The 27,285-nt window shown below is 36.6% G+C and overlaps 2 protein-coding genes across 3 annotated transcripts in view; both read left to right on the top strand.

Moving 5' to 3' along the window:
* The first annotated feature begins 2,333 nt into the window (after positions 1-2,333).
* LOC140139836 (retinol dehydrogenase 13-like) lies at positions 2,334-14,591 on the top strand. Of its 2 annotated transcripts, none has more exons than XM_072161582.1 (8): positions 2,334-2,568; positions 4,551-4,601; positions 5,023-5,160; positions 6,208-6,399; positions 7,705-7,881; positions 8,446-8,559; positions 12,005-12,212; positions 14,351-14,591. In XM_072161582.1, the coding sequence occupies exons 2-8, from the start codon at positions 4,562-4,564 to the stop codon at positions 14,364-14,366; spliced, it is 885 nt and encodes a 294-aa protein (XP_072017683.1). In that variant the 5' UTR covers positions 2,334-2,568; positions 4,551-4,561; the 3' UTR covers positions 14,367-14,591. The 2 variants fall into 2 exon arrangements, with proteins under 2 accessions (XP_072017683.1, XP_072017682.1); XM_072161581.1 differs by having other exon boundaries at positions 2,342-2,568; positions 14,343-14,591.
* Positions 14,592-15,533: 942 nt separating this feature from the next.
* LOC140139835 (uncharacterized) overlaps positions 15,534-27,285 on the top strand; it is a 28,634-nt gene continuing 16,882 nt past the window's right edge. Inside the window, exons 1-4 of the mRNA XM_072161580.1 lie at positions 15,534-17,030; positions 17,242-17,438; positions 24,323-24,395; positions 26,071-26,355. The gene's annotated coding sequence lies outside the window, so the exon portion shown is untranslated. The remainder of the gene's footprint in view (positions 17,031-17,241; positions 17,439-24,322; positions 24,396-26,070; positions 26,356-27,285) is intronic.

The raw sequence follows: 27,285 nt of genomic DNA, 5'->3' as shown, positions 1-27,285 counted from the left end.
TCTTCTGTCGACTTGCTGAAGTCTGGTATTTTGATTCAACGCAACTGTCAAAATAAGTGGGGACAACTGCATCGCAGTCCTGCTTCCTGAAGATATTGTGTGAAAGGTGGAAATAGCACCAAGTTTGGAGAAAGCAGCGCAAGGAGTTAAATTTGGAGAACTGCGCAAGGAGTTTAGCATAGGAGAACGGCGCAAGGAGTTTAGTATAGGAGAACTGCACAAGGAGTTATAAACGTGTTTGGAGAACACCATTTTCGTATAAGGATTTTATACGCAAGGATTTATCAATGCAAGTGTACAAAGGACTTCGCTGATTTTCGCAGGACAAATGAATAAGGATATATTACAGCAGTCGTCCAGAACATTGCAAGAACTTTATGATCACCAAGAAGAAGAATGCTGGCTAAGTACTAAATATATAAAGAGTGAATATATTTGAGTATTGTGTATGTGCATTGTTGTCACATATGTGACGTGTCATGTCAAAAGGAGACACTTTTGGGCAGGTTATGAATTTTGAGGTTTTTACATATCTTAAATATAGAGATATTTTGCTCCACAACGCCATTTTCCCAAATGAATTTGGCCATTCCTAAGCAAAGATATTGAGTTCGGAAGTTATGGTATTATAAAATTGGAAATTGAGATATCGGCCTTTAAAAATATTATTGACAATGTTGAGAGTGGGAATTAACTTGAAAAATGTCTCAAAAATACAAGATGCCAGTTACATTCCGGTCTGAAACTATCAGACAATATTTTTAACATTGATAACATCACAAATTAGCAACAAACCCAAATTGTGAAAAAATCACCCACCAGCAGATTTTTGGCTATTTCTCCATTTACGATCCTGCCCAAAAGTGTCTCCTTTTGACATGACACGTCACATATTGTACCAATAATAACGTGCTTTCAATTAAAGACTTAGATTTTGTTAGCATAATCAAACAGTGTATTTGTGTTGTGCATTCGTGTGAGTTCGGGTAAAAGGTGATTTTGGCCTTGAGTCAAGTACGACTCGTAACAATACAGTGTCTGTAAGTGCATTTAAACATCAACAATAGAACAATACCAGGCACTTACACAGTTCAAAAATCCGAGTGTTAAAAGTAACACCGGTTGGTATCAATAGAGGACCGCACAGGGGTGTTGTTTTGGTGTTAATGTTATACCTTCCAGGTGTCAAAAATGACTTGTGTCTAAAATGAGTGTAAAAAATAACAACCAAAAGTCTTAAATAAAATAACACCCATGGGTGCGGTCCTCTATTTAAAATGTAAAATTCTTGTCAAATTTGAATCTTTATACCCACAATTACCAAAAACGATAAAATAATACACGTGTATAATACCTATCAGGAAAGTTTTCTGTCCATTTTAAGCCGAAATAAATAAATAAATAAATAAATAAATAAATAAATAAATAAATAAATAAATAAATAAATAAATAAATAAATAAATAAATAAATAAATAAATAAATAAATAAATAAATAAAAATTGATCCATTGTCTCTTACAAAACCAGCAAATATAGCGGATTCCAATTAGGTGCCAGCTGGGTCATGTGTAAAAATTACAAATATGTTCACAAATTAGGTTGGAAAATATTGTACACATTTCACATTAAAACGTCGTCAATTATGCCTTCCATTTAATGTGCATTTTCCTTGCCTTGTGGCATTATTGTCCAATTCAGCGGTTTACAATACAATACAATATATCTGTGAAAAAAAGGAACAATTTCTGTATTGACGAGGTTCGAACATGCCTTCGTGGCATTCCGAAGTCGTCAATATCTAGCATAATTCTCAGTTTATTTCAAGGTTCTGTACCTCTGCAAAACGATGGGAAATATCTTCCTCAAAAAGTGCGTGGGTTAAAATGCATCGCTACGTGTACAAGCCTATTATAAAGAATTTATCGGCAAACAAAATCGGGCATGCTAATTATAAATATTAATATAAAGACTTCCCACTTTAATTTCCATAATAAATATTGCACATGTGATAAATATTTCTAGGCAAAAACTCATAGTAAAGGTAGTAAACATAGCAGATTCCTTGTATTTTTCCTCATATTCTTTCAAATTATCCCACCCCTTAATTCAATGACTCCGTCGATTTCAGGGTGTAGTTTATTGAACCCACCGCCCTGCGTGGGGCTGCTATTGCAAGTCATGTGCTTTTTATTGCAATTAATGGATCGAGGCGATTACATTGACAAACCTACGTAATATATAATTCATATACCACGGATTTTAATCATTCCAAAATGTGAACATTTCGTCACTCGCAAACACTGCGTTGTAAAAGGACAATGACCCATGTACATGCATGACTACTAGGGATGTTGAATACCATGACTCGGCATTTTCTTTCATAATGAAACCATGCAAACGCCAAATCACAATAGTAACCTTCAAAGCCCCGCTACAGTACAGAGCTCTACAGAGCAACTATTCAAGTAAAACCATTCAACAAAACTATATTAATTTCCACTTGGTGTGTTGATCTGTGTGCTGTATAAACCACAACCTGTTTTCGTATCCAGTTGTTCCGTAAATACGGTATGTATACCACCCACAGTAGCGTTACTCTCAAGTTTTAAAATCTTAAGTCAATTACATTTCAATATTATCCTATTATATTGTGTATTATAATGTAATTAAGCTTAAGGGGGTACTACACCCCTCGATAAATTTGTGTCTATTTTTGCATTTTTCTCAAAAACTACTTTGTAAGCAGAAAATGTAACCTTCAATTGTATTAGGTTAAGGGGGTACAACACCCCTCGATAAATTAGTGTCTATTTTTGCATTTTTCTCAAAAACTAATATCACAGTGGTAACAAAAGTTATTTATATTATAGGGGCAAGGAATCCAATTACTACACTGGAATTTCAGTGACCCAAGACAAGCGGTTCGTTATTTATGATAAGAAATAAGGAAATAAGAAATTACCGCTAGGATGTATCTCATTTCCTATCATATATACTGAACCACTTGTCTTGAGTCACTGAAATTTCAGTGTAGTAATTGGATTCCTTGCCCCAATAATATACATAACTTTTGTTACCAGTGTGTTATTATTTTTTGAGAAAAATGCAAAATAGTCAAAATTTACCACAGGGTGTAGTACCCCCTTAACGCGATTCGGCATCGCCCAAATTGCCAATGTTTTATTATAATATGTTCATAATTATTGCATGCAAAAATATTGTTCAGACGCTAACTTATAGTCCTAGTAACTTGTAATTTCAAACCCTATCATAGATATATATTTGGACGTTATCTTGAGCAGATAAATAGCAGATAATACTCAATGTCTGATAATGTCGTCAGGTCTCAGCTGGTAGTAGGCTTTCTTATGTGTTTGGAGCCTGTGTGCCTTCAAATAAAGTTACATGTGAGCCAATCAATTTGCATAGCCAATATAGTGCTACTATTCCAGCAATTACGAAGGAGATTTTTAGTGCAATAAGGTGCTAATCTTCTGTCGATCTGCTTAAATCTGGTTTATGAAACGACACATCTGTCAATGTAAGTGGAGCAGGTGGTAAAAAGTCTGTTTCCTAAAGAAAGTTAGTGATTGGTGAAGTACCATTTTGAAAATTATCATCTGTCCAAGGATTTGTACGCAAAGGATATATAAATTCAATTCTTTAGTGGACTTCGCTGAACAGTGGTCTTCGAAGGACACTATTGAATTAGGCCTATATATCAGTCGGTGAGCATTGAGTCAACAGAACATTGTAATCAACAAGAGGAAGACTGCCGTATAAGTAGTAATAATTATTAGTGTGACGGATTATAAAGTGTATGCATTTATGGGGGTTTTTTGCTAAAGGCCGACATACACGAGGCGATTTTCCAAGCAATTGCCTGTTGCACACACCTTGCAAAAAGATTGCTCCGTGTATTTTGGATTTGCAAGGAATTAATCCCCCAAGCATCAGGCAAATTAATCCCCCGAGCAACAGGCAAACAAGTAGAGACATGCTCTACTTTCAAGGTTGTTTCATGCAATCTAACCTCCTCCAGCCAATCAGCTGAGTGAACACCGGCTGGTCACTGCATTCATTTGGGAATGTGTAGGGGGCCAGATGGGCCCGGGCCCCCAAAATTGCCCTGTGCATCTTCCTTTTAGCCCCAGTACAGCATGTTTTGGGCCAAAAATCGGAGAAAATTGCACAATTTTGCACGCTTCGCACGCATTGGTCTTTCATGGCAAAATTCACCTTGATTTGGGGCTAAAATAAGCTGAAATTAATTTTTTTCGCGCGCAAATGTCATAGTAATATCAGAATAAAATATGCTCGCCTCCTCGAGATTTTAATGCATCTCATGCAGTATCGATCTTAAACTTGGCCACTTGAGTCCACATGCCTTCCTCAGCACAGTGAGTTTGGGGGCCTCCAAATTTTGGCCTGGCCCAGGGCCCCAAAAAAGGTAAATCCGACCGATTACAATAATTGTGACTAATTATCAGTTACTACATAAATTTTAGGTTATTGTTATGTGATCATTTCTTTCTTTTTTTATTTTATAGGTAATTCAAAAATGTCTTTCTGGCTGATTTTTGGCGGCGTAATAGTAGTCGGTAAGTGTACCTCGCACCATTAGCGTCAATCCGGCTTGAAATGTGGGGTGTGTGTGTGGGGGGTGTAATCGGCCTGAATTGTCAAAAAGTGGCTGAAAAGAACAAAACATGGGTCATGTTGCCGAAAGGTGTGGGGGACCCGTCCCCTTGTCCCCCGGGATCGACGCCCATGCCTCGCACTCGTGATAGTGTTCTTATCTGTATGAGGTATGCGGAGGCCTTGCGATTTAGACATAACGGAAAGTTTTGTCCTTAATTATTAAACTGTCTGCACAAGTTACATACATATTTAAAGCTTACCTATTTTATTACCAGTTCAACATTTCAATGAGGTTTAATGAATATCTAAAAATACATATGATAGAAATTCCAAGTGAAAAAGCCTGCTCTAATTGTGCAATTTCTCCATTTTATCCTGCAGGCTACTTGTTGCTTCGACGTTTTGCAATCGTGGGTAAATCATGTACAAGCAAAGCAAGACTGGATGGAAAAACTGTCATCGTAACGGGTGCCAATACGGGTATCGGTAAAGAAACTGCTAAAGATATGGCGAGACGAGGTAATTATAAACATGAAAAGATGTCATCGACAGTGTATGGTCTATCGAATGGGTAGATCGTAGGTTATGATCAGGGCTTGGTTCCAAGGATAAGATTGGGTCTAGGAATAGGATTAAGGTATTATGTTATGGTTTACATCATGGTTTGGGATGGCGAACATGACCACTATTCTATAGTTGGTTTTAAAATTTGGACTGATATCGGAGAATTTTGCGAAATGCCAAAATGCCATTGAGAAATATACGACTTGATTACACACTTCGAGTTGATATGGTCACTTTGCGGGTTATAGGCTATAGCGTTGCTATATGGTAATGTTATTCGTCAATGTGCGTAAACAATGAAGAAGTGTAAACTGCATCTTTTTCTTATATAGGCTGTAATACTTTTCACCGACTGTTTTAAATATTTATATTTTTTTAGTTACGTTACTGGAACTTTTTGGCAAATTTGTTTAAATATGCAAATTAATACAAATGTCAGGTTAAATATAAATAATTTTTACTTATGAGAATAAAATAATACCTTTTGCTTGGCACAGTAGCTCACAGTGAGAGCACTTGTGTCTAGTAAATCTCCTATAAGTGTAATTCGCGGTATAACCTTCCTTCATCCAAAGGACAAAATACAACAGCAAACTCTAACAAAACCAATAGCTCAAGTAGATACAGATTTAACTATTTAAATCTATATCATTACATTTCACGTAAAATCGATTTTGAATTTTCAATATTTTGAAACGATTTATGCATTCAGAACAATCATTTTGATATATAGCCTGTCGTTTTGAAAACCAAATTTCAACAGTGGCTACATTACGATTCAATATCTCAACAATTGGGTTTTAAGTTATCTTAGTAAATTTTAGTGTTAAACGAGTAATTATTTCACTCAACATAAAAGTGCAACATATTACCTTTTAGTCGACATGGAGCACCCTCAATGGATCTTTAAAACGACCATTTAATGGTTCTTTTTACCCCTGGAGGACAGCCGAAGAACCGTTTTTATCTGAATTTTTACCAATCGCCTTATTTTTGTTACAGGAGCACGTGTGATTTTGGCCTGTCGTGACACATCAAAAGCTGACAAAGCAGCACAAGAAATCCGTCAGGATACAGGAAGTACAAACATCGTGGTTCATAAACTGAATCTCGCCTCTTTGCAATCTGTCAGAGACTTTTCTCAGAAGATCTTGGATGAAGAGAATCGCTTGGATATTCTCATCAATAACGCAGGTGAGACTTGTTATTTTTACGAGTTCCCATGATGCTACAGGCTACTTTAAGTTTACAGTAATTCTTCTTGACGGCTTTATTTCCCAAAGAATTATTTCGCTGTCCCTAAAACGACAAGTTTAGCAATTTGAAATACAGACTATGCCAATATATTAACAAAAATAGGGAAGTAAGTATCCATTGTTCAGTCCAGCTTTCAAGAACGTGACATTCGCTTCCGACAATTATTGATACTTGGTAAAAGGTGTTAGCAGGAAGTAATTGGTTACTGTACTATGGTTGAATGATTTATGACCACCCTTTTCAGCTGAAATATTGGTAAAATAGGACTGATTTGTTGAAGGGAACAGTAGCGTAATGATTGTGTTTCACTAAGGACCCGATCCATAATCTCGCCGACTAACTCATCGGCGTGCCCAGAAGCCAAGACGCTGACCCAAGACGATGTAACTATACTGTTGCGATATGCAATAACAAAAGATGTGTTTGCCCGATAAAAAGCCATGCTCAGTCACCCGTTCGTCGGCTTTATTGGCCCAACTCCTACATTTAACGCAACCGGCTTAAAACACTTGACAACAGTACCCAAACAAATTGCTGTTCTTGAGCTCGTTGATGAATCACTCTTTATATCATTATGACTTTCGATACGCATTCTTTGCCGGATTATATCGACTGATCCACAAATTTTTCACGGTGATTTAACTCAAGTAAGTACTACAAAAACATTAGTATAAAGGTATTGGACAATGAATGACAAACCACAGAGCAAGACGATGGCAAGATGTTGAGATGTCGATGCCCATAATTGATCGCGAAGACTCAACCACAAAAATGGCTACACTATATCAATTCATTGGCGCACTGCGTCTTGAAAATGCACCGGGTCCTAAAATATGTAAATTGGGAAGGCGTTGGCGTTGAAATGTTCTTCTCCTCTTTGAAAGTGTTTTGTGAAAACAGTGTCCAAGTGCTTATTATACAGTTCGTCATACAGCCAGGGGCTGTAATTTATATTATGCAGATGGAGGGTCAGGTACATCACATGACCTTGTTCAGTTCAGCTATTATATATCCTGAGGCAATTGGTTGTCGAATGTTGACTGTTGGTAACGGGATTGGTGTTATGCTGAAGCACGTTTTGGAAATTTTATGATTGAATGAGTTATTACTCACTGTTCAGCTAAAACGTTGGTAAAATATGACAATTTTTTTAAGGAGTATGTAATGTAATGCAGAAATCATTGTATAGCATTTATTGTGTTCTCATGAAATTCGTATACTAACCTTGTCCGTCGTTTTTAGGTATAATGATGTGTCCTCAATGGGAAACTGAGGACGGGTTTGAGATGCAAATGGGGACCAATCATCTAGGACCATTTCTTCTTACGAATCTTTTTCTGGATCTGATCAAGAAATCGGCACCAAGTAGAATAGTCAATGTCTCATCAACCGCACACAGTCTCTTTACCCCAGCTGGTGGTAAGTAGTATATTAAAAGTTTAAAGTAAAAAAAGCCCGGTTGCAGAGCTATATATTGTAATTACATATTGTTATTTAAAAGCTTTACAAGTCGCTGGTCACTACGTCTTAAGATGCACCTTATACCATTGTAGTATCATCATACCAGTTCATGCAGGTTCAATACCTTAATCACCTTATTTTAAATTATAACCATCGCAACCTGGATAATCGCTTCAGAATTTTTTGTACAGACAAACCGAGACAATAAGTAGTCTAATAGTTACTGTTCCTAGGCATGTCTATGGGCAATTTAAGCTGTCTCAATATTTCACCAGAGCAAACTTGCATGCCTACCCTTATCTTCGAAATCTCATTCTAAGTTTCACATCTGATAAATAATTGTAAAATAGTTTTTAATATATTTTGCCAAAATGACATCTTTGCTCTAGCAATGTTGGCCGTGACACCGAAAATAAATTTGTTATAAAACTACGTAAAATGTGAAAAAAACATAATTATTGTTGAGCTTAAAGCAGATAAAGTTAACATTACAGAATAATTCTTGATTCTCATTCTATTTAGGTATTGATTTTGATGACATAAATTGTAAGAAAAGCTACGACCCTATGGCAGCCTATGGGAAAAGCAAACTAGCCAATATCCTGTTTACCAGAGCACTAGCGAAACGACTCAAAGGTAATAAGACCTGATAATTGCTTTGCTTTTGTAATGAGCCCAAGAGACGGTAAAATGAGGACGGGGTGGTGGTTTTGGTGGGGTGGGGTTCTCTTTTATGAAAATGTTCAAATAAGCAGAATTCCTCCATGAGAATCCAGTGATCAACTATTATGATATTTAGTCCTACTTCAGGAGCTTGCAGACCTATTGTACTCTGTTGCCAGGGACGTATGAAGGCATTAGAATTTCTATGGTAAATGACATAACTGGTTTTGATATTTAAATAGATGGGCGGACCCCAACGGTCACGATTTGCTTCGGTGAACTCACTGATTCTTACTATTAATATAAGTGGACGGCCTTCAACTGTACAGGTTGAGTGAACATGGAAAGCCAGCTTCGTAGTAACCAAAATGATGTGACAGGAAAAGACCTTGGCGAAAGCACGACTATAACGTGCGGACTTTTGATCAGGATTGTTATTGCTGGGAATGTAATGCTTAGCAGGCAATAGAACCAAATTAGTTCGATCTTTCGATATCGACCATCGCTGGTACTTGGGGTCATCCTTATTATTTAGGAAATCAATTATTTGACTATATTGTTAAGGGCTGGGGTATGAACATTTGGACAGTATTTATTTTGGGACATTAGAGCACATCAGACATATCGAATTGCATTCTGAATACGAAGAATGTCCTTCTGATATGAAATAATTTTGATTTTTGAAATTCGCAATTTAATACACATTTTATGGCAAATCATTAAAATTGATATTTTTGATATTTAACAGTACTCGAAGTAAACTTTACAAATCTGATGATTTATACTTAAAGTGTATGTAGGTGGGATGAAAAGCCGACGATCAATTGAAAATTTTGACCTTTCGTATTGAGATATGGATTTTTTCCCCAAAACACCAAAAAAAAAAAATAGGTCTTTTTGGGAAAAAATCCATATCTTCAATATGAAAGGTCAAAATTTTCAATTGACCGTCGGCTTTTCCTCCCAGCTACATACACTTTAAGAATATATCATTAGATTTATATAATTTACTTCGAGGACTGTCATATATCAAAAATTTGAAAAATATTAAATTTTTATAATTTGTCATAAAATTTGTATTATATTGTGATTTTCAAAAATGAAAATTATTTGATATCAGAAAGACATGCTTCGTATTCAGAATGCAATTCGATAGGTCTGAGGTGCTCTCATGTCCCTCAAAAATACTGTCGAAACGCAATAAACGCTCATTCTAGATCCCTTAATTGTATGAATATTTGCATGTAATGATATTAAACAATGCAAGTTTACCAATAACTCTGACAAGAATCAAAGCAACATCGACGGTCGGTCCAAAGATCGAACACATTTGGTTCTGGTGCTAAGGATATTATCATATATTATCATATAGGCCTATAAGTTTCAACACTGGAATCCCCTTGACTTGGCTTTAATTGCCATCATGGTCATATACAAGGGGGAGGCGCGATGCACACCGGAACTTGAGTTTTTGCCTTTCCCGGCCCCAGGCCCCAGGCTTTTGCGCATACTTATTGCACAGCCAATAATTATACTGTTTAGTTTTTTCTCTGTAATATTTATGATTGAAATATCCACAGCTGTTCATTTCGTCAATTAGCAACCATAAAGAATATTTGTATTGTATGCGTTTCACAGATTCGAGAAACACCGATGCATTTTCTCGCCGAAAGTATTAACACATTTTGCTCTAACCATGGAGGTATATAAATAAATGGAGAATGATCCAGCCAAGCCTCTATTGTACTACGTTGGTTATGACCAATTATTGTTAAATAGGCAATTTCAGGTTTTATATTGATTATGCTAAGCTGATTACATTGTGAAGTCTGTTTCACTGGCCATTGATTTCAATGGGGTAAAATGAAGTTTATACTTATTGGAAAGTGCTCATGTTTCATAAAATTTTGATATCAAAATCTCATTTTCGCCAAAAATTGAGTGTTAAATTCTGAGACTAGTATACCTAGGTTTAGGTATACTAGTCTCAGTTAAATTGCATCAAGAAATCAGTCTTTTTGAAAAAAGAAACACCTTATCTGTTGTCATCTTGTGACTCCCTACATTTTGGTCATGAAAAAATTGAATTATGACTTTTTTACCCCCAAAATATGACCCCCCTGTATATTTGGAACCCCTCCTCCAAAGAAAATGATAGCCCCTAATAATATTAATATAATCATTTAGGCCTAAATACTGATAATTATTTATTATAAAATGAGAAGTTTAATGATGATGATTTAGGCGGCCTATACGATTTCATGACAATACAGAATTAAAAGTTTAAAAACAATAACATGACATATCCGTCATGTCACTCAATCAATTTGACCCGAAGCTTCAACCAAAATCACGGTTATCATACACTAAACTATGAGAAACTGTTTAAACAAAGTATGTAGGGCCTATACATTCCGTATATCAATTTCTCTCTAGAAAAGAGTGTCTGATCATCACTTTTGCTTGAATTCCGAAGTACTTCCGGTAAATTTTGCTCGCTCGTAACTCAAATGGCCCAAATTGGCCCAACATAATCTTTTCACAATCGGAAGGTAAAAACGTTTTGCTTTCATTTGCACTATATTTGAACTCCCTCAGACCCCCTTAAAAGCTTAATATATGAACATGAAAACTAAGTATATTTGTCAAGTTACGGCACAACTAGTGTAGAAAACAGTTTCATAACTTGAGAACAGAACATCCGAATTTCTTCGGGTTTTCGCACGATCATACATTGAAACTATAAGCTATCAAAACTGGTGACTTTGAACATCTGATTGACTAGATGACGTCATTATACAGTCTCTTTTACAAGGCTTACGGTACGGGTCAATGTAGGGTCAATTCCTATGAGGAAATTTTGGGAGTGACAATCAATGAACCATGGTAGAGGCTCATAACCATCGTGGAGATCAATAGCTTGACTGAAGTGGCTGGTCAATTCAAGTTTGGTGACTCATTGAATAGAGGTAACGGGATAATCTCTACTTAGGAGATTAGAATTCTGGCGATCATTCTCCATTTATTTATATACCTCCATGCTCTAACCACACAACTGTAATGCTAAGGGGCTGTGCAATAATTATGAGGGGGCAAGCGATTTTTGGCACACATTCATGGGGCGCCTTTTGAATAAAACGCTCTAAAAAGGCTTAGGAAAACAGTACGGAAACGCTTTAATATGCAAATTTTCCTGCTCGCTGCGCTCGCAACATATATCTAGACCATTTAAGGTTTGCAAATTGGGATCCCAAAAATTTGGCATGTGTAAAGCGGGGGGGGGGGGCAAAGATTTTTTGGATGGCCGACAGGGGGCGACAAGCGATTTTTGGCGGGCCGTTCGGAAATTCCCCCCGGGCGGCTCATAATTATTGCACAGTCCCTAATAGGGGTATGTTTTACACCGTTTCCACTATAGGCACAGGAGTCACAACATATTCGCTCCACCCCGGATCGATCCAGACTGATCTACAACGTACAGCCGCTGACCAGTACTTCTGGGCGCCCTTGTTATTCAATAAGTTTACGTACGCGTTCTTCTTTAAGACGCCTACGCAAGGAGCACAGACTAGCATATTCTGTGCTGTGGATGAAAGCGTTGCTAACTCGTCAGGAAAGTACTATGAGTAAGTAGAGATTATTAGGTTACTATTGGGCTATTGGGTCGTATAGCTATATTATGTATATACAGTAAGCCAAAAATTAAGGTACCAGTTATGTTCAACCCCTGTATATCCTAAACAAAGACAGATATATGTCATAATTAGAACCAGTTTTGTCAGAATTTCGGTTCTGATTGCACCATTTTCAATCACTTTTGTCAAAATCAACTCGCAAATGTATCCATGGGTGATGGATGGATGATTTTACAAGCCATAATGGATGTATCGATTATTTCTGCTGGTTATATTAGAAATGAAGTACTGATTGGACATTTTGGCAGTCGCAAATGAAAAAAAGGTGAAATCAAAACGGATATTCTGACAAAACTATAATATATAGACCCACACGATGTGCCTTAAAGAGAAAACCCTCTTTCTTTAGCGCACTATATTAGTTTGAAACGCAAACAAATTAATTCCAAAGAAAGCTCGCGGGCGAAGTTGAGGCCTGTAAAAATCTAAAAATATTACGCTGAAAGACACAATTTCATGCCTAATTTTAACACGGAAGATTTTTTTTATAGGTATATCCAAGCACTATGTTTTTAACTAACATTAATGAAGAAAAAAAAATATTGCTTTATATTTGACCAAGAAAATTAATTTCATTGTAAAAAGGTTTAACTCTGAATTGTGCTGATTTCAACATGTATCGATCGACTTTCAGCGCGACTATGCATAACAAAAGAAGCTGGTCAGTACCGTACTGAGTGCTGTGTGCAAGTAGAGCCTCGAACTGACATCACATGAAAGGAATAATTACATAACTTTGTACACAATGTAATATTAATGGTTTGCTTCTCATTCATGTGTTCGGCCAGTTCGAGGCTCAGTCTCCTCACACATTGTGCATAATGGCGGAACCGTGCAAGTAGTTAATAGCAACCACAACCTGCGCGTAAAGAAGTAGTCCAGTACATACCAGGGTTTAATATGCATCCCCTCAGGGGCCCTACTAAACCAACTTTTTAGCTTCCTTTTATGGTCCTATTCAAAAAATTGTTTTTACTAAAAAACTGACCCCCCCCCCTAGATTTGACCTTTTGGTTGTAACTCAAGAACGGCATGTCGCAGGTAGGTCAAACTATACCTTTTTTTGAATCCTTGCGATGAGAGGAATAATTTGGTGTCGATTTGAAAAACTTTAAAATTTGACCACTGTGTTGACCTTTAACCTTGAATATGGCCGAAGTGCCGGATTTTATTTTTTGTTAACATCTTGAATGTGTTATAAGAAGCTAAAAAGTTGATAGAGTCTTGGGGAATGCACACTAAACACTAATATGTATTGGACTAAAGGTTTAATTATTATTCTAATAGCTCACACTCGTGTGCTTTACTGATCAATCTTTTCTGACTGAACGTGGGCAAAACTGTTCCATCTTTTCGAATAGCTCTGATACTTGCACACATGCATGTGACTCTTGCTTGCTCCATGCTTTTTTTTATTTTCCTTTGCCTTCCCGATTTTCTCTTTCATATTTTGTTAAAGTGATATATTTTGTCTTTTACTCTGCCCACCTTTCCCAACCCCGGCCACGCTACTGACTTTGTTGTGAACAGCTATTTCGCCAGGTTAGCCGTAGATTAGTGAGACATTTTTATTGTTTATCAAACACCAAAACATCCACCCTCGTATAATTTCTATCGCGTTATAGCGACAGGGCTGCAAAATCATTTCATCCTAAATTGCGGGTCAAATCCTCAAAAAGTCGCCTAATTTTTCTTTTAACCATTAGTTATCAAGTCAAGTCAAGTCAAGTCAAGTTAAACTTTTCTGGAAATTACATGCACATGAGATCATAAATAAACTATATTAGAGAACAAGCATTATACAAAAAAAAACAGGAACAGCAAGCTACTTGGAACGGCAAGCTACTTTCAAAGACGCTGGAGCCGATTTTGAAAAGTCGCCCATTTTGGCTCTTTACTGTTGATTTATATGAGACAAAAAATTTTCAAAATCCGCTGGGAAAACTTCAAAGGTCGCCCAATTTGGCAACCCTGTATCGCGATATGGCTCTGAAAGAGCAGTTTTATGATCATAGACACCTTTGTAATCGTTGTTTCCTTATACTTTTTGATTTGCTACAGCGCCGTAGCGGAGGCTCAACCTAGCAAGCTAGCACAAGATGACAATGCAGCCATGCGTTTATGGGAAATTAGTGAAGAGATGGTTGGACTCAAAAAATGAACGACTGTGATTATACAACGTTCATGTGGAGCTTCAACTGAAGTACTGGAATATTGTGTAGCCTTACAATACCAGAGACAGATCCCGGAGACAGACTTTGACATTATGAACTTAGGAAACATATATTATTCGCATCAATTCCTGTTAACTCTATACTCATAATATGATCTCTATTTTAAATAAACAAAAAATGAAACAATGTGTATATCTTTTAAAGTTAGTTGGATTGTGTACCCGCTTTATAGTCCCTAAATAGCCAACACATTATGCAGTTAACCCAACAATGTAAAAAAGCCTACAATATCACTTTATACCTCAAATAACCCATATTGTAGCTGTTGTGGGTGCGTTATAATGCCCACAAACACTTTGGGTCATATTCTCTTGAACATTAGCACATCATGGATAAACAGTGGCATGATCGACGGGAATTATATAAACTGAGCTCAAAAAGAAACTTATAATTTTTCACAAGGTCATATCTTGAAATCCTGTCCATCAACAATGATCAAATTGAACCAAATTACACACAGGTTTACTTCAATACTCTACTCTTAACACATGTCAGTAACCAAGCAGTTATCAACTGACACAACAGCAAAATGCACTGACATGGAACAGCTTCCTGGACCACATTCACAGCCCAGCCCTGTTTCATGAAAAAAGTGTATGAAAAGCAGAAAGCAGCACCGTTTTATCATCTGTGCAAGGATCTTGTGTGCATTCTCACAGATTTTTTGTGCTGGGTGCCAAATGTTGGGCTGTGAAAGTGGAGGAAGTCCAGGAAGCTGTCCCATGACAGTGCATTTTGCTGTTGTGTCAGTTGGACAACTGCTTGGTTACTGACATGTGTTTTGAGTAGAGTATTAAAGTAATCCTGTGTGTAATTTTGGTTAATTTTGATTCATATTTTTTGGTGTTATCTGTCTTTTACATATCCTTCCTAAAACACAAAAGTGCGAATACTTCCAAACACCAAATTAGCTAAAAATTTAGGACATGTTACAAAACTATATTTTCTAGAATTTCAGAAGAGTACTTTTAATATTGGCCGGTTTTTTTTCACACAGCGACGTTATACTAGGCAATTACCCATACTTCTAACATACGCTATTTGTAGAGGTTACGCGTCAATGGTAAGAGCACTTGTGTATTGTGTATAGGAAAACGGACAGTAACTGCAGTATGTATGACCTTTGCCCTCGAGTGACCTCGGTTTGTTCATGCTCTCATGATATGGAGAATTACTTTCACCAAGCTTAAGGTGGTACTACACCCCTTGATATATGTGTGACTATTTTTGCATTTTTCTCAAAAAATAATAACACACTGGTAACAAAGGTTATGTATATTATAGGGGCAAAGAACCCAGTTACTACACTTGAATTTCAGTGAATCAAGACAAACGGTACATTATTTATGATAAGAAAAGAGGTACCGCTAGAATGTACTTCATTTCTTAACATATATAATGAACCACTTGTCTTGAATCACTGAAAGCTGCACTTTTACCATAGGTAGTTGACATCATGGGCTACATAAAATGCCTGATAGCAATTGAACCGGAGTAGCTTTGGGCGGGAAAAGGTCATCGAACTTTACAAAGGGTTACATTTCAAACTTGCTCAAATTGTGATAAAAATCATTCCAATATATTTCTCGAGTCACAAGGATTCAGAAAATGTATAGTTTGACATATCTAGGACGTACCGCTCTTTAGTTATAAACAAAAAGGTCCAAGGTCACGGGTGTTGACTCTATGGTGGTCAAAAACATCAAAGTGCTCCGATTTTGCCAAAAGAGGTGTCAAAATGTTTGTTTTGATAAAACAATTCAAATAAAGATGGGATTGCACTATCTTGGATGTTTCGTTACCTAGGTAACACAGCAAAATAGGTCAAGGCCTTGACGTATTTTGTTGCGTGATATGATATTTTATACCTATGCGGTTCTTTGTAGGAGAAGTCCATAACGATAAGTTGTAGATGACACAAACTATATACATTTTTAATCCTTGTGATCAGACTATTTAATCTGGTACAAAAGATCAGAGCATTACCCCTGTATGACATTTCGTGACCTAGATGTAACCATAGATCAAAATTGGACCTTATACCACATAATGTGGAAACTCTCATGCTTCTAACAGGAAGTGTACAATGCGTTATCTTAGCAGCTGAGTACTATATTCGCTTCATATATTTAATTGGTTTATACTGGCGATTCGGATGAGTCCTCTTGGTGCACTTCATTCTTAAGAATGGGAACCGATACTAATGCATTATGATGATCATATTAATACGCATGCGTAAGTCGATATGTTAAACCCGTTATTGTTGCTAAATTGCACCCCCAAAAGTGTCACGTGACAATACGCCCACTTTATATACGACGAGTATTGGTTTCAAGGAGCTTAAACGACCACAACATTATCATGACATATACCAATTGGGGGCTACACAACGGCGTCAGCAATATCGATTGTTTGTCTTATAACTCCGTAGCATATCTTCGTCATTATTGCCGATTGTTCCGAGTTCATTAACTTCTGATGAAGGTGTAGGCGTCAGTGTATGATTCAAAATTAGGTAAGTGTTACATACGGATTTTTATTCGGTTCTACAAGTACAAGTATCCTATTAGTATTAATTCCAATTTGGTATCACGGTATAACCATAAAGAGTAAGTACTAAATATCATTTTACCTTACGTTACTATGACATTGCAATCTAATCGGACCTGTGAAATCACCATAGGACAAACTGAGATTTCAGTCCATTTTGTTTCTTATTATACTAGCTGGAAAACGGCAGTGTTTACATACAAACAGTACTTTTAAAAATATTATTGTCTGGGTTGCAATCACCCTACCCGACTTTGGAAGCGTATATCCGGGGAGACCGGTATCGTCCATCTGCTGGCAAGATGGTTGATCATCCTGCCCACTAAAATGACCACAAGGATGGACTGAATACAATTAACCCAAGTCATTTGAGGTTGGTATTGGTAAAACATTGGTTTAATTTGCATTAGGTTTCACTTCATGAACAGAATCGATCATGTCTCACCTCCTTTTCAACCAAATCGACAGTAATAATTCTTATAATGAGGGATCAACATTTAACCACAAATAGCCTCAGGCAATACTCACTTCCTTAATACCACACAAGGTCATTTTTATGTAACTTTATAGTGAACCATGTGTTCCATATACTGCCTCTAGCTATAATGACAGCCTGGTGATCTGGCATGGACGAAACAGATAACAGACCGTACAAGCAGTCAAAGTTTCTGCATCACCCGATAATGATGGCCGATTGTTCCATGAGATGCGACGACGGGCAAAACTGCTACGCTCTTACTGCGTATTTTTACGGTCTATCGCGTAATCGCGAAGGCACGTAAAGCTGTACTGCGTATACGCGAAGGCACGTAACGCTGGCGTGATTGTTAGACACGTCACAATGAACAATCGGCCCTCACGAATATGCGAGAATTCACAGCAATGACAGCATTTCATACATTCTCAGCGGCAGCGTACTACGCGCAGTGCTTGCACACGCGTTCGCGTCGCGTAGGCTTGATTCATTTTTCGGGCGGGTTGATGCATTTATATTTGGTTCTGTTTTCCAATATTTTTAGTGATAATTTCGTTATAAAAATCACGTGTTTGTTTTCTTCTCGTGTATGAAATAGGTTAATGAACACGTATTACTTGTTGCTCGAGAAATTAGACAAAATAATGCACTTGCGCTGATGTTGATGGGGTCTAATGCCCTCCCCCCCCCCCCCCCCCCCTCGGAGCTTTGGCATTAGACCCATCAACATCAGCGCGCGTGCATTATTTTGTCTAATATCTCTCCCAACAAGTAATACTCGTTCATTAACCTATAAACAATACACGGGGACTTTGACTGTTGATACATGGTCTGTAGTAGTCTGTGTGATCTGGTCAACATTAGACAACTCCTTGACAGATACAAACCTCAGGAGGGAATTCATTGATCAATTCCCTTCAGGTAGTGAAACGTAATGGAAAACTGTATATTCAGCATTTTAACACCATAGATTTAGTGGTTGTATTAACTATAGTCCTAAATTTTGCTGTTACCTTTGCAGCTTTAACAATGCTGATGATTGTTGTTCTTTTTGTCTTTCACAATCAATAAAAAACAATGAACTACGAAAGGCAAGAAAGTGTTTTTTGTTTTGTTTTTTGTAATGACACCTGGTTGCCAAGGTCGTGTAAAAGCTTTCTTCAATTTGCATGCTGAAAAACATCCTCTAATGGATTAAATTTGTGAAAAATCAGTCATTGTGTCGAATTAAATGTTAATCACTGTTTTTGATTGTTTTTCAATAATACCGTAGCCATTAGCTTCGGATGTAAATGAGCGCTATATCATATCAATTCCTAATGAAGTAGTTTTACAGCCCGAACGTTGTTTGGTGGTATTTTATGAAACCTACCTCTTAAAATTCACACTTTAGTAGCAAAGCTACAAGTACATGATTTCATAACCGATGATATTCCACCTATTGCAACATAATAGTAAATAAATAAAATGGGGATTAACAGTGCCCACGGGCCTCTGCAAACGTTACCACAATGATCCAACACACCTTATACATACATACATACATAATAAAACAATTTTGGCTAAATAATATTCAGCATTTAGTAACTAGTAGTTTCACGCCTCACGGCGATCATCAGACTATTGCTCTGTTGTTGTTATGATCCTTGATTACGGAACCGAAAAAATATACGCAAAATAGGTCTACGCGGATAGGCCTACGCATAAAGACGCGTGGATATGAAACATACGCAAAGTCGACCCACGCGGATAGGCCTACGCGAAATAGATGTGAATTTCGCGCGAAAATTTAATGGCACCGCAAATCAAAAATCAAAACAACAACTTTGCGCCTACTTCTTTTTTCTTGCGTGGCGACATTTTGAGATAAGTTCGGATTTTTTGTTTAAGAGGGTTTCTTCTGACATTTTTAGAATATAAAGTTTTTCTTCTAGACAAAGATTGCATTGACCGGATTCTCGTCTCATAGTGTTTGATTGCTTAACTATTTCCCAGATGATTTCATAATTGGAATTAGGCCTACTTCTTTTAAGGTTCCAAACATGTTTTGAAAGTTCAGTTTCCTTTTCATATTTCTCGTGTCTGAAGGATTTCGTATGGTTACGGAATCGATCTTTGAACGGTCCTCCTGAAAGTCCTATGTATACTTTAGATTCCACATCAGATGTTACAGTAGCCTTGTACACTATTGCTTCAGTCAAGCATTCTCCACGGAGGGACAATTTGCTTTGATTCTACAGTTGCATTTCCTTGCGGTTTCGGTTTGTTTATGAGTCCTTATTTTGATGACCTTATTATTGTGTGACTTGATTATTGACCTCATATTTTTCATGCAACTGTAGCTAACCTTGGTATTATTGCGATTAAATATCTTGTGCAACTTGTGCCCTCGGGGAAAATGCTTGTTTATCAGTTTGATGAATGTTCCGCCGACATTTGTTTTACGTTCTTGCTGTAAGGCGGGTTAAACCATATTATCTTCCTTGAGCGGTTCTTCTTCTTTCTCGTTTTCCTGTTGTCTTCTTTGTTGCTGCTGAATTTGATGGATCCGTCGTATCCGCTGGATTTCAGTGCTTCGTTGTAACATGGTGCAGCTTTTTCAAATGTTCTTTGGTTCGATGATAGCCTGTTGATTCTCTTTTCTATGGCGGCAGGGATGTGCTTGATGATTTGTGGAGGATGGTTGGACTGTTTGTTAATGTACATTGGCTCATTATTTGGTTTCTTGTACGGTTGGTGCACGCCGGTTGCCAAGTTCATGTTTATGTCGAGGTAGTTCACTGATTTCAGGTTTGTCTCCACAGTTATTTTGAGGTTCAGAGACTGAAATATACGTATGATTTTTTTACGTTTACGATCTGCTTGAGGGCCTGAGTGGTTCTTTAACACTGCGAGACCATCGTCTCTGTATAATCCTACCTATAAACCGAGCTCCTTCTCGATTTTGGTGATAATACATACATACATACATACATACATACATACATACATACATGCATTCAGGGCAGCGAAAAATAATTTCCTTTTTCTGGGAACGTGAACTGTTGTTTGAAATATTTTCTGCGAGCGTGAGGAGCCGGAGCGCGAGTATGAACACAATAAAACAAGTGGGGTCCAGGGGCGAAGCCCCAGCGCCGTCCAGGCAGCGCTTAGTGGATTTTTTATGGGCAAAAGACAGCATTCTGAAAAGTGGAGACTATTTGCATTTTCAATTCCTTAACCTTAAGGGATCTGGAATGAGCGTTTTGAGCGTGTCGACAGTATTTTTTTGTGGGACATGAGAGCACATCAGACATATCGAATTGCATTTTGAATACGAAGAATGTCTTTCTGATATCAAATAATTTTCATTTTTTTGAAATTCACGATATAATACAAATTGCATGACAAATTATAAAAATTCGATATTTTTTACATTTTTGATATATAGCCTACAGTCCTCGAAGTAAATTTTATAAATCTAACGATATATTCTTAAAGTGCATGTAGCTGGGAGGAAATGAGCCGACGATCAATTGAAAATTTGACCTTTTATATTGAAGATATGGATTTTTTTCCCCAAAAGAACGATTTATCATATTTATAAAGTTTACTTCGAGTAGGCCTACTGTTAAATATCCAAAATATAAATGTTTAATCATTTGCTATAAAATGTGTATTACATTGCGAATTTCAAAAAATCAAAATTATTTGATATCAGAAGGACATTCTTCGTATTCATAATGCAATTTGATATGTCTTATGTGCTCTAATGTCCCACAATAAATACTGTCCAAACGTTCATACCCCATCCCTTAAACAGTTAGCTCCTGTTAAAAAATATTAAGTATTGGTGTTTGTTACAGTACTGGTAATTATTGAAATAATAAAACTTGAATGAATTGGTTGACCATCCCAATGAGTGACTATTTTCATGTAAATAAAGCTACAAAACTCACAATTTCTCTTTGTTGCAGTTCACTTTCATTTACTTTTTAACAACATTTATGTGGGTAAAAATCTTCAGATAATACCATTTTAACTATGATTTACTTAAGTTGAGTGACCATTTGATTTGTGGTGTGATCAAGCAAAATCAGTCTGAAGTCGGGCATATTTAATTTTCAGTTTTCTATATGATTCCATGTTCCGACAGTCAATGAAAAACCTGCTTTTCTGGGGAACGAATCTCAGTTAGGTGGTTAGGCTCTACCGCATGTTGAAAAACTTTGGGGGGGGAATCCCAATTAGGCTCTTTCTGTTACTTCATGTTACTTTCTGGGATCCCAGCGGTGTGTACGATAGTCTGGTCTGGAGTTCATGTTGACGCAGCAGCGTTAGAGACTACAGTGAATCAAGTCATACGCAATTAAAATCAACACACGGTATCTGTTTTACTTTGTTTATTCCTGTCACTGGCATTTAATTGTATTTTTTAGTTAGCGTCCAAGTTCGCAGAAAATATTTCACGAGTGGTAGTGTTCACAGAATATTGTTAGAACTTCAGAAAAAATGATATTAAAGATTAGGATGTTTTAAATTATTTTTCCCGTCTTGATTTTTTCTGCGACTCTGATTTTTTTTCTGGGAACGCCGGTACCACGATACCGGGATTTCGTAGCCCTGACATACATATACATACACTGGGCTTTTATATTGCGCCATTTCGTTTAGACCACAGCGCAGAAATACAACAACATAATATTTAAAAAGCAATAAATAAACAACAATCTGAAAAAACTACTGTTGAAAGAGATGTGTTTTGAGACCTTTTTAAAACTGTGTATTGAGTTAGAAGTACGGTAATTGATGAGTAATTTATTCCATAAACCTGGTGCTGCGAGTGAAAAACATTTATCGGCGGCAGAGTTGAGATATTTGTGAGAAAATGTGGGCTCTGCGAGACGTGTGATATCAGATGATGAGCGAAGTCCAGAACGAGATTGACTGTACAATGTGAGACAAGATGATAAATAATCTGGTGCCAGTCCATTCAAGCTTTTGAAAACATAGAGCAATATTTTGAAAATGATACGGTCCTTTAAGCCAGTGAAGTTTTTTTTAACCCCTAAACAACTTATAAGCGCAGTCTCCTAGTCTAGCAACATGTAACCATCGCAGGATCAGCTCCCGAGTAATGTATGGGTATAAACCGAGACAAATAGACAGCTAGTTCCTTGTCCAAGGGAATTTCAAGTTAGCGCAATTATTTTCACAAGAACATTGTCATTATATAAAGCACTGCAAAACAAACAATAATTATTATAATTATTATCATAAAAGATAAAAATTACATTTACTAATTTCTGGTGGAATTTCAAGCTAGCTCAATTTTTGGCTATAAAATACAATTATTAATTTCTGGTGGAATTTCAAGCTAGCTCAATGTTTACATGAGAACCAAATAAACAGTGCGGGGGTTTGAACTCGTATTGTCAGCCACTCACGCACCTGAGTCTAGTACCTTACCGATGGGGCTAGCTGAACTATTAATTGTACCGATTAGAAACGTGATGTCGCTCTGACGTCATAATGTTATTGCGCAAAAGTTAATATGCATTTTCAAAGTAATAATGCTAATGTGTATGAGATCATCGTTTTGTTTTTATTTATCATAATACTGTCCCGTTACACTTTTAGCCTGGAAAGCAATGGCTGAATGGTAAAGCTCTCGTCCTATTGTCAGTAATGTTGCTGTAACAGAAACTACATAGGGAGGTTGTTACCTTTTATGTGTCTCCATATTAAACGCCATATACTATTATAGTTGGCACTAATGTACCCCTATGGGACTCCTACTTCCGGCGATACCATAATAAATGAAACCAACTAAGTGCAGCGGAGAAGCCTGACTTCACATGCCTTTTAGCTAGTTTAGGTATACGATTTATTCTGTGTAAGAAAATAAACAGGGAACAATGTGCCAAATATGGACTGGTTTTTCTGCTGCCTTGAGTCACGTTCATAATTAATCTAAACATTCCTCAATGACGTCATAATGTGATCACGCCCTCGCAAAAATGGAAAATTCTTGCTATGTGCAATTTAAGTCAATCGGCAATTCAAGTCTACAAACATGCCTTTTTTACCGGATTGTGGGCTAAAAATATTAATGTCCTAACTACCAAGTTCATGTCCTTCAGAATGATTTCACAAGATCAAAATCAAAATCACTGATTTTTACTATTTTACCTGTGTTGGACTTCACCAACACCCCTGATTGACTTGAAGGATCAGGCTACTTAACTTAAAGATACAACATACGATTTCCATCAAATTTAAATTTTGTTTACTCAAAATACTAAAATAACGTAAGGTTAAAAAATGTTATGTCTCAAAGCCCATGGTAATTTCAAAAACGAATGAGGGGTTTTTTAAAGATTTTTTTCAATTTTTTTTTATAACTAAATTTTTATTTCGAGTGCTCAAAGGCACACAGCATAAAATTGTGGTTGATTTGATTCAGATTCAGATTCATTTATTTGGTTTCATCTCAAACATTTGCACAATTGAAGTACAATTATAAATAATGTTTTTTACTTAAACAATGCAAGTATCAAATCAAGTAACTTTTCTTCCAAATTTCATGATTTTACAGCAAAAAAACTAAAAAGAAAAAAAGAAAGGAAAATAAAAAAATGAATTTTTGCCGTTTCAGCTGACATGGACGCGCTAAGAAAAACGAACGGGTGCGTGGGCTTTGAGCCATAACAATTTTTTAGCCTAATAACTGTCAGGAAATAACAAGTGTTACGATCTAAAGAGACCTAAAATACCATGAATTACAAATTACCTCATTTCAGTTTACCATGTGGTCGTGTTGGGAGTGCATGAATCGCTTACAGGTGGTATCATTACTTCTTTTTAGCATACAAGGTATTATTATACGTTCAAGTTTTTTATACTCTCAAATATATTTTTTTCTTAAGAAAAACTAATACAAAATAAAGCACTTAATATTACTACCAGACCATTGAGAAATAGTACTCTCATGACGCATTCATTTTAATAGAATTTTATTAAACCATGTAGGAGATGGAAGCTTTTATAGTCAATGCAAGGCAGGGTTTCACTTGCGTTTTTTAGTGCTAGCAATGAATTTCTAAGAGGTTCCTAGAACAGCATAATTAAAGGTGGGTGACTTTACCCTATCAAAATGCAGATTTTGGTATCAGGTGAAAGCTCATATTTGTCTCATTAACATATTGACATTAGGCGTTCCAAATCGGTATATTAACGAAGAAATCGTCAAAAAGTGCCGAATTAGTCTCAAATGTGGTATACCACATTTTGACTAATTCAGCAGTTTTTGATGATATCTTCGAAATACACCGATTTGGAACTCCTAATTTCAGTATGTTAATGAGAAAAATAGGATCTCAATTTATTACATGATCATGATGATTATCATTAATAAAAACACTGTAGACTACCAATTTTACGCTGTATTAAATGTCAGTAATTCCATGAAGAATTAGTCGCATTTACAATGAACATTTACATGATCTTTTTGCATGAATGCTTGAAAGGGACAACAGGTTTTTTTTTATCTTTAACCTCAAAGAGGTGAGGCAAAATGCCTTTATTTCTTTGTTATTATCTCTTTTCCATATCATTATTATCTCATAATTATTACATAATATCATGTTTCACTTGAATTGACATTACTCATATTAATTCATATGTGACCGTACAGCACGAATGAGCCGTAAATGTCCTCAATTGTATTCTGAGTTACAGTGTAAAATGGGCATGAAGGTCGTATTCATAGGTACCTCAATTGGGTGCTACGTGTACCTCATTTAATGAGATACACGTAGCACCAAATTGAAATACCTATGAATATGACCTTCATGCCCATGTTACACTGTAACTCAGAATACAATTGAGGACATTTACGGCTCATTCGTGCTGTACGGTCACATATGTCATATCATACATCTTATTATTGTATCATACATAGGTCTACATGTATTATTATCATACAATGTTTTTTGATTGGGATTTCATGTTCAATACATCATGGGACAACAGTTTATGTTATACATAAGTTTTAAAGAATTTGGTTTTCCAAATATATCAGGTCACCTTCCTTTAATGTCCTCAGAAAACTCAATAAGCATGATAAGGAAATGTGAATCATTTGCATAAAACCAAAATGACTAATTATGCACGAGGCACATTTTGGATTATCTTTGACGCGCAGTTCTTGATATATACGCAAAAAGGTCAAATGTCAAAGGAGTCAAAAAATGACAAATGCTCTGATTTCGATTTATGAGTGAGAAAAAATGTATCAAATGTTGCAAGCACATTTTAATAAACACATACTAGTTTTCCCCATCTAGGTGTTTTGTTACATGGGTAATAAGGCAATAAAACCCATTGAATCAGAGCTATGGGAAACTATACATTTTCTGAATCATTACGATGAGAGGAATGCATTAGTATGGTTATCTATGGATCTCGTAAGAATGCATTGTTGTGAAAACCTTTGTAAGTGGAAAGAAAAACCGCTTCATTGCCTGGATTAATTATATTTATTCATCAGTGTTGTCATGGTTGTCACCAATAGTCTCTTGTCACTTGTGCGTGCTAAAGAAACGACCGGATCCATTACGAGGCGGTGCCCTGCGATGGTCGCTACCTTATAAAGAGAGATGTTATTGCCAACGAGTGGTAGCCCCTCGGAAGTTTATCCAAGCGTGTTCCCCCTATGTAGACGGTAGCGGAAATATGAAACTATGGTTTGTGGATCATACTATACCGCTAACCAATCGTACGAATTGGAACCAAGAGGCACTTGATATCCTACTGGAGCGACAGGAATATTGCGGTAAGTACATTTAGATTAGTTCGCTGCATGAACAAGTTAGCTAAGGTCCCTAGTCTTACAGGATTTAAGCGGGACAATAAACCTGATTCATTTACATATCAAAAGGGCAAAATAATTCATAATCCAAAGCAATTGTATTGTGTGATCCTTTTACACTCAATGATAATCCCAAATTGGAGTCCTACCTTACAGATCAAACAATCCGACCGCTTTGTTGTGTGGCAAGGCCCAGTCTTTTGTGAATCACCAACGAGAATCAGATACGAGCCAATTCTACCTAAAAGCGGGCAGCCTTATTTCTATAGATCTGCTGCGCATTCAAATTGCATTGTATTGTATCGTAATTTCATTTGTGTCCATGCTAATTATGTTTACACAACATGAACTCACGTGTTTTCAAGCAAATTCGCCGATAATAAGTGATCAAAAGCGATCGGAATGTTACAAAAGTACAGATCACATTCAGCTTACTTCATAATTATGAGATGATCTTTGGAAAAAATACGGCATAATTTGTCATGGTGCTTGCGGAATGCCGTGCAGTAAAATACTAAAACGTTGCGGCAATTTGACAACTAAAAATCGACGTGTCGTCGCACAGTGTCAACACCCTGTATTATAAATCTTTTTTCCATACAGCTCAATACTCCGTTGAAATCTATTATTGACACAGATAAAGAAAGTTTCCATATGCATTGTGTTATAGGACGTGCACCTGGAACTTAACTAAATGGGCTAAACGCATTCCTTTATACCTATAAAGTAATTTATAATTGTCATTCTCAAAATTAAATATATCTCAATTTTTACATTGGATTTCAAATTTTTTACATTAAAAATGCAGTAAAAGATATCCACAGCAAACTGCAAGGCCCCGCTAATTAGTGTACTGCTTTCCGAGTGAGTGTACTGGAAACAAAACCCTGGTTT

Source organism: Amphiura filiformis, chromosome 18 (genome assembly GCF_039555335.1).
Source record: "Amphiura filiformis chromosome 18, Afil_fr2py, whole genome shotgun sequence".
In the NCBI taxonomy this organism is placed as follows: domain Eukaryota; kingdom Metazoa; phylum Echinodermata; class Ophiuroidea; order Amphilepidida; family Amphiuridae; genus Amphiura; species Amphiura filiformis.
Note: the sequence above shows the minus strand (reverse complement) of the source record. Positions and strands in the feature narration are given on the sequence as shown.

What these genes read in the sequence shown, in the direction of transcription:
- LOC140139836 (XM_072161581.1), top strand. Translation starts at nt 4,562, where the DNA reads ATGTCTTTCTGGCTGATTTTTGGCGGCGTAATAGTAGTCG. An exon ending in TCTCTTTACCCCAGCTGGTG is followed by an intron (nt 7,882 to 8,445) that starts GTAAGTAGTATA and finishes CATTCTATTTAG; the next exon opens with GTATTGATTTTGATGACATA. An exon ending in TCGTCAGGAAAGTACTATGA is followed by an intron (nt 12,213 to 14,342) that starts GTAAGTAGAGAT and finishes GATTTGCTACAG; the next exon opens with CGCCGTAGCGGAGGCTCAAC.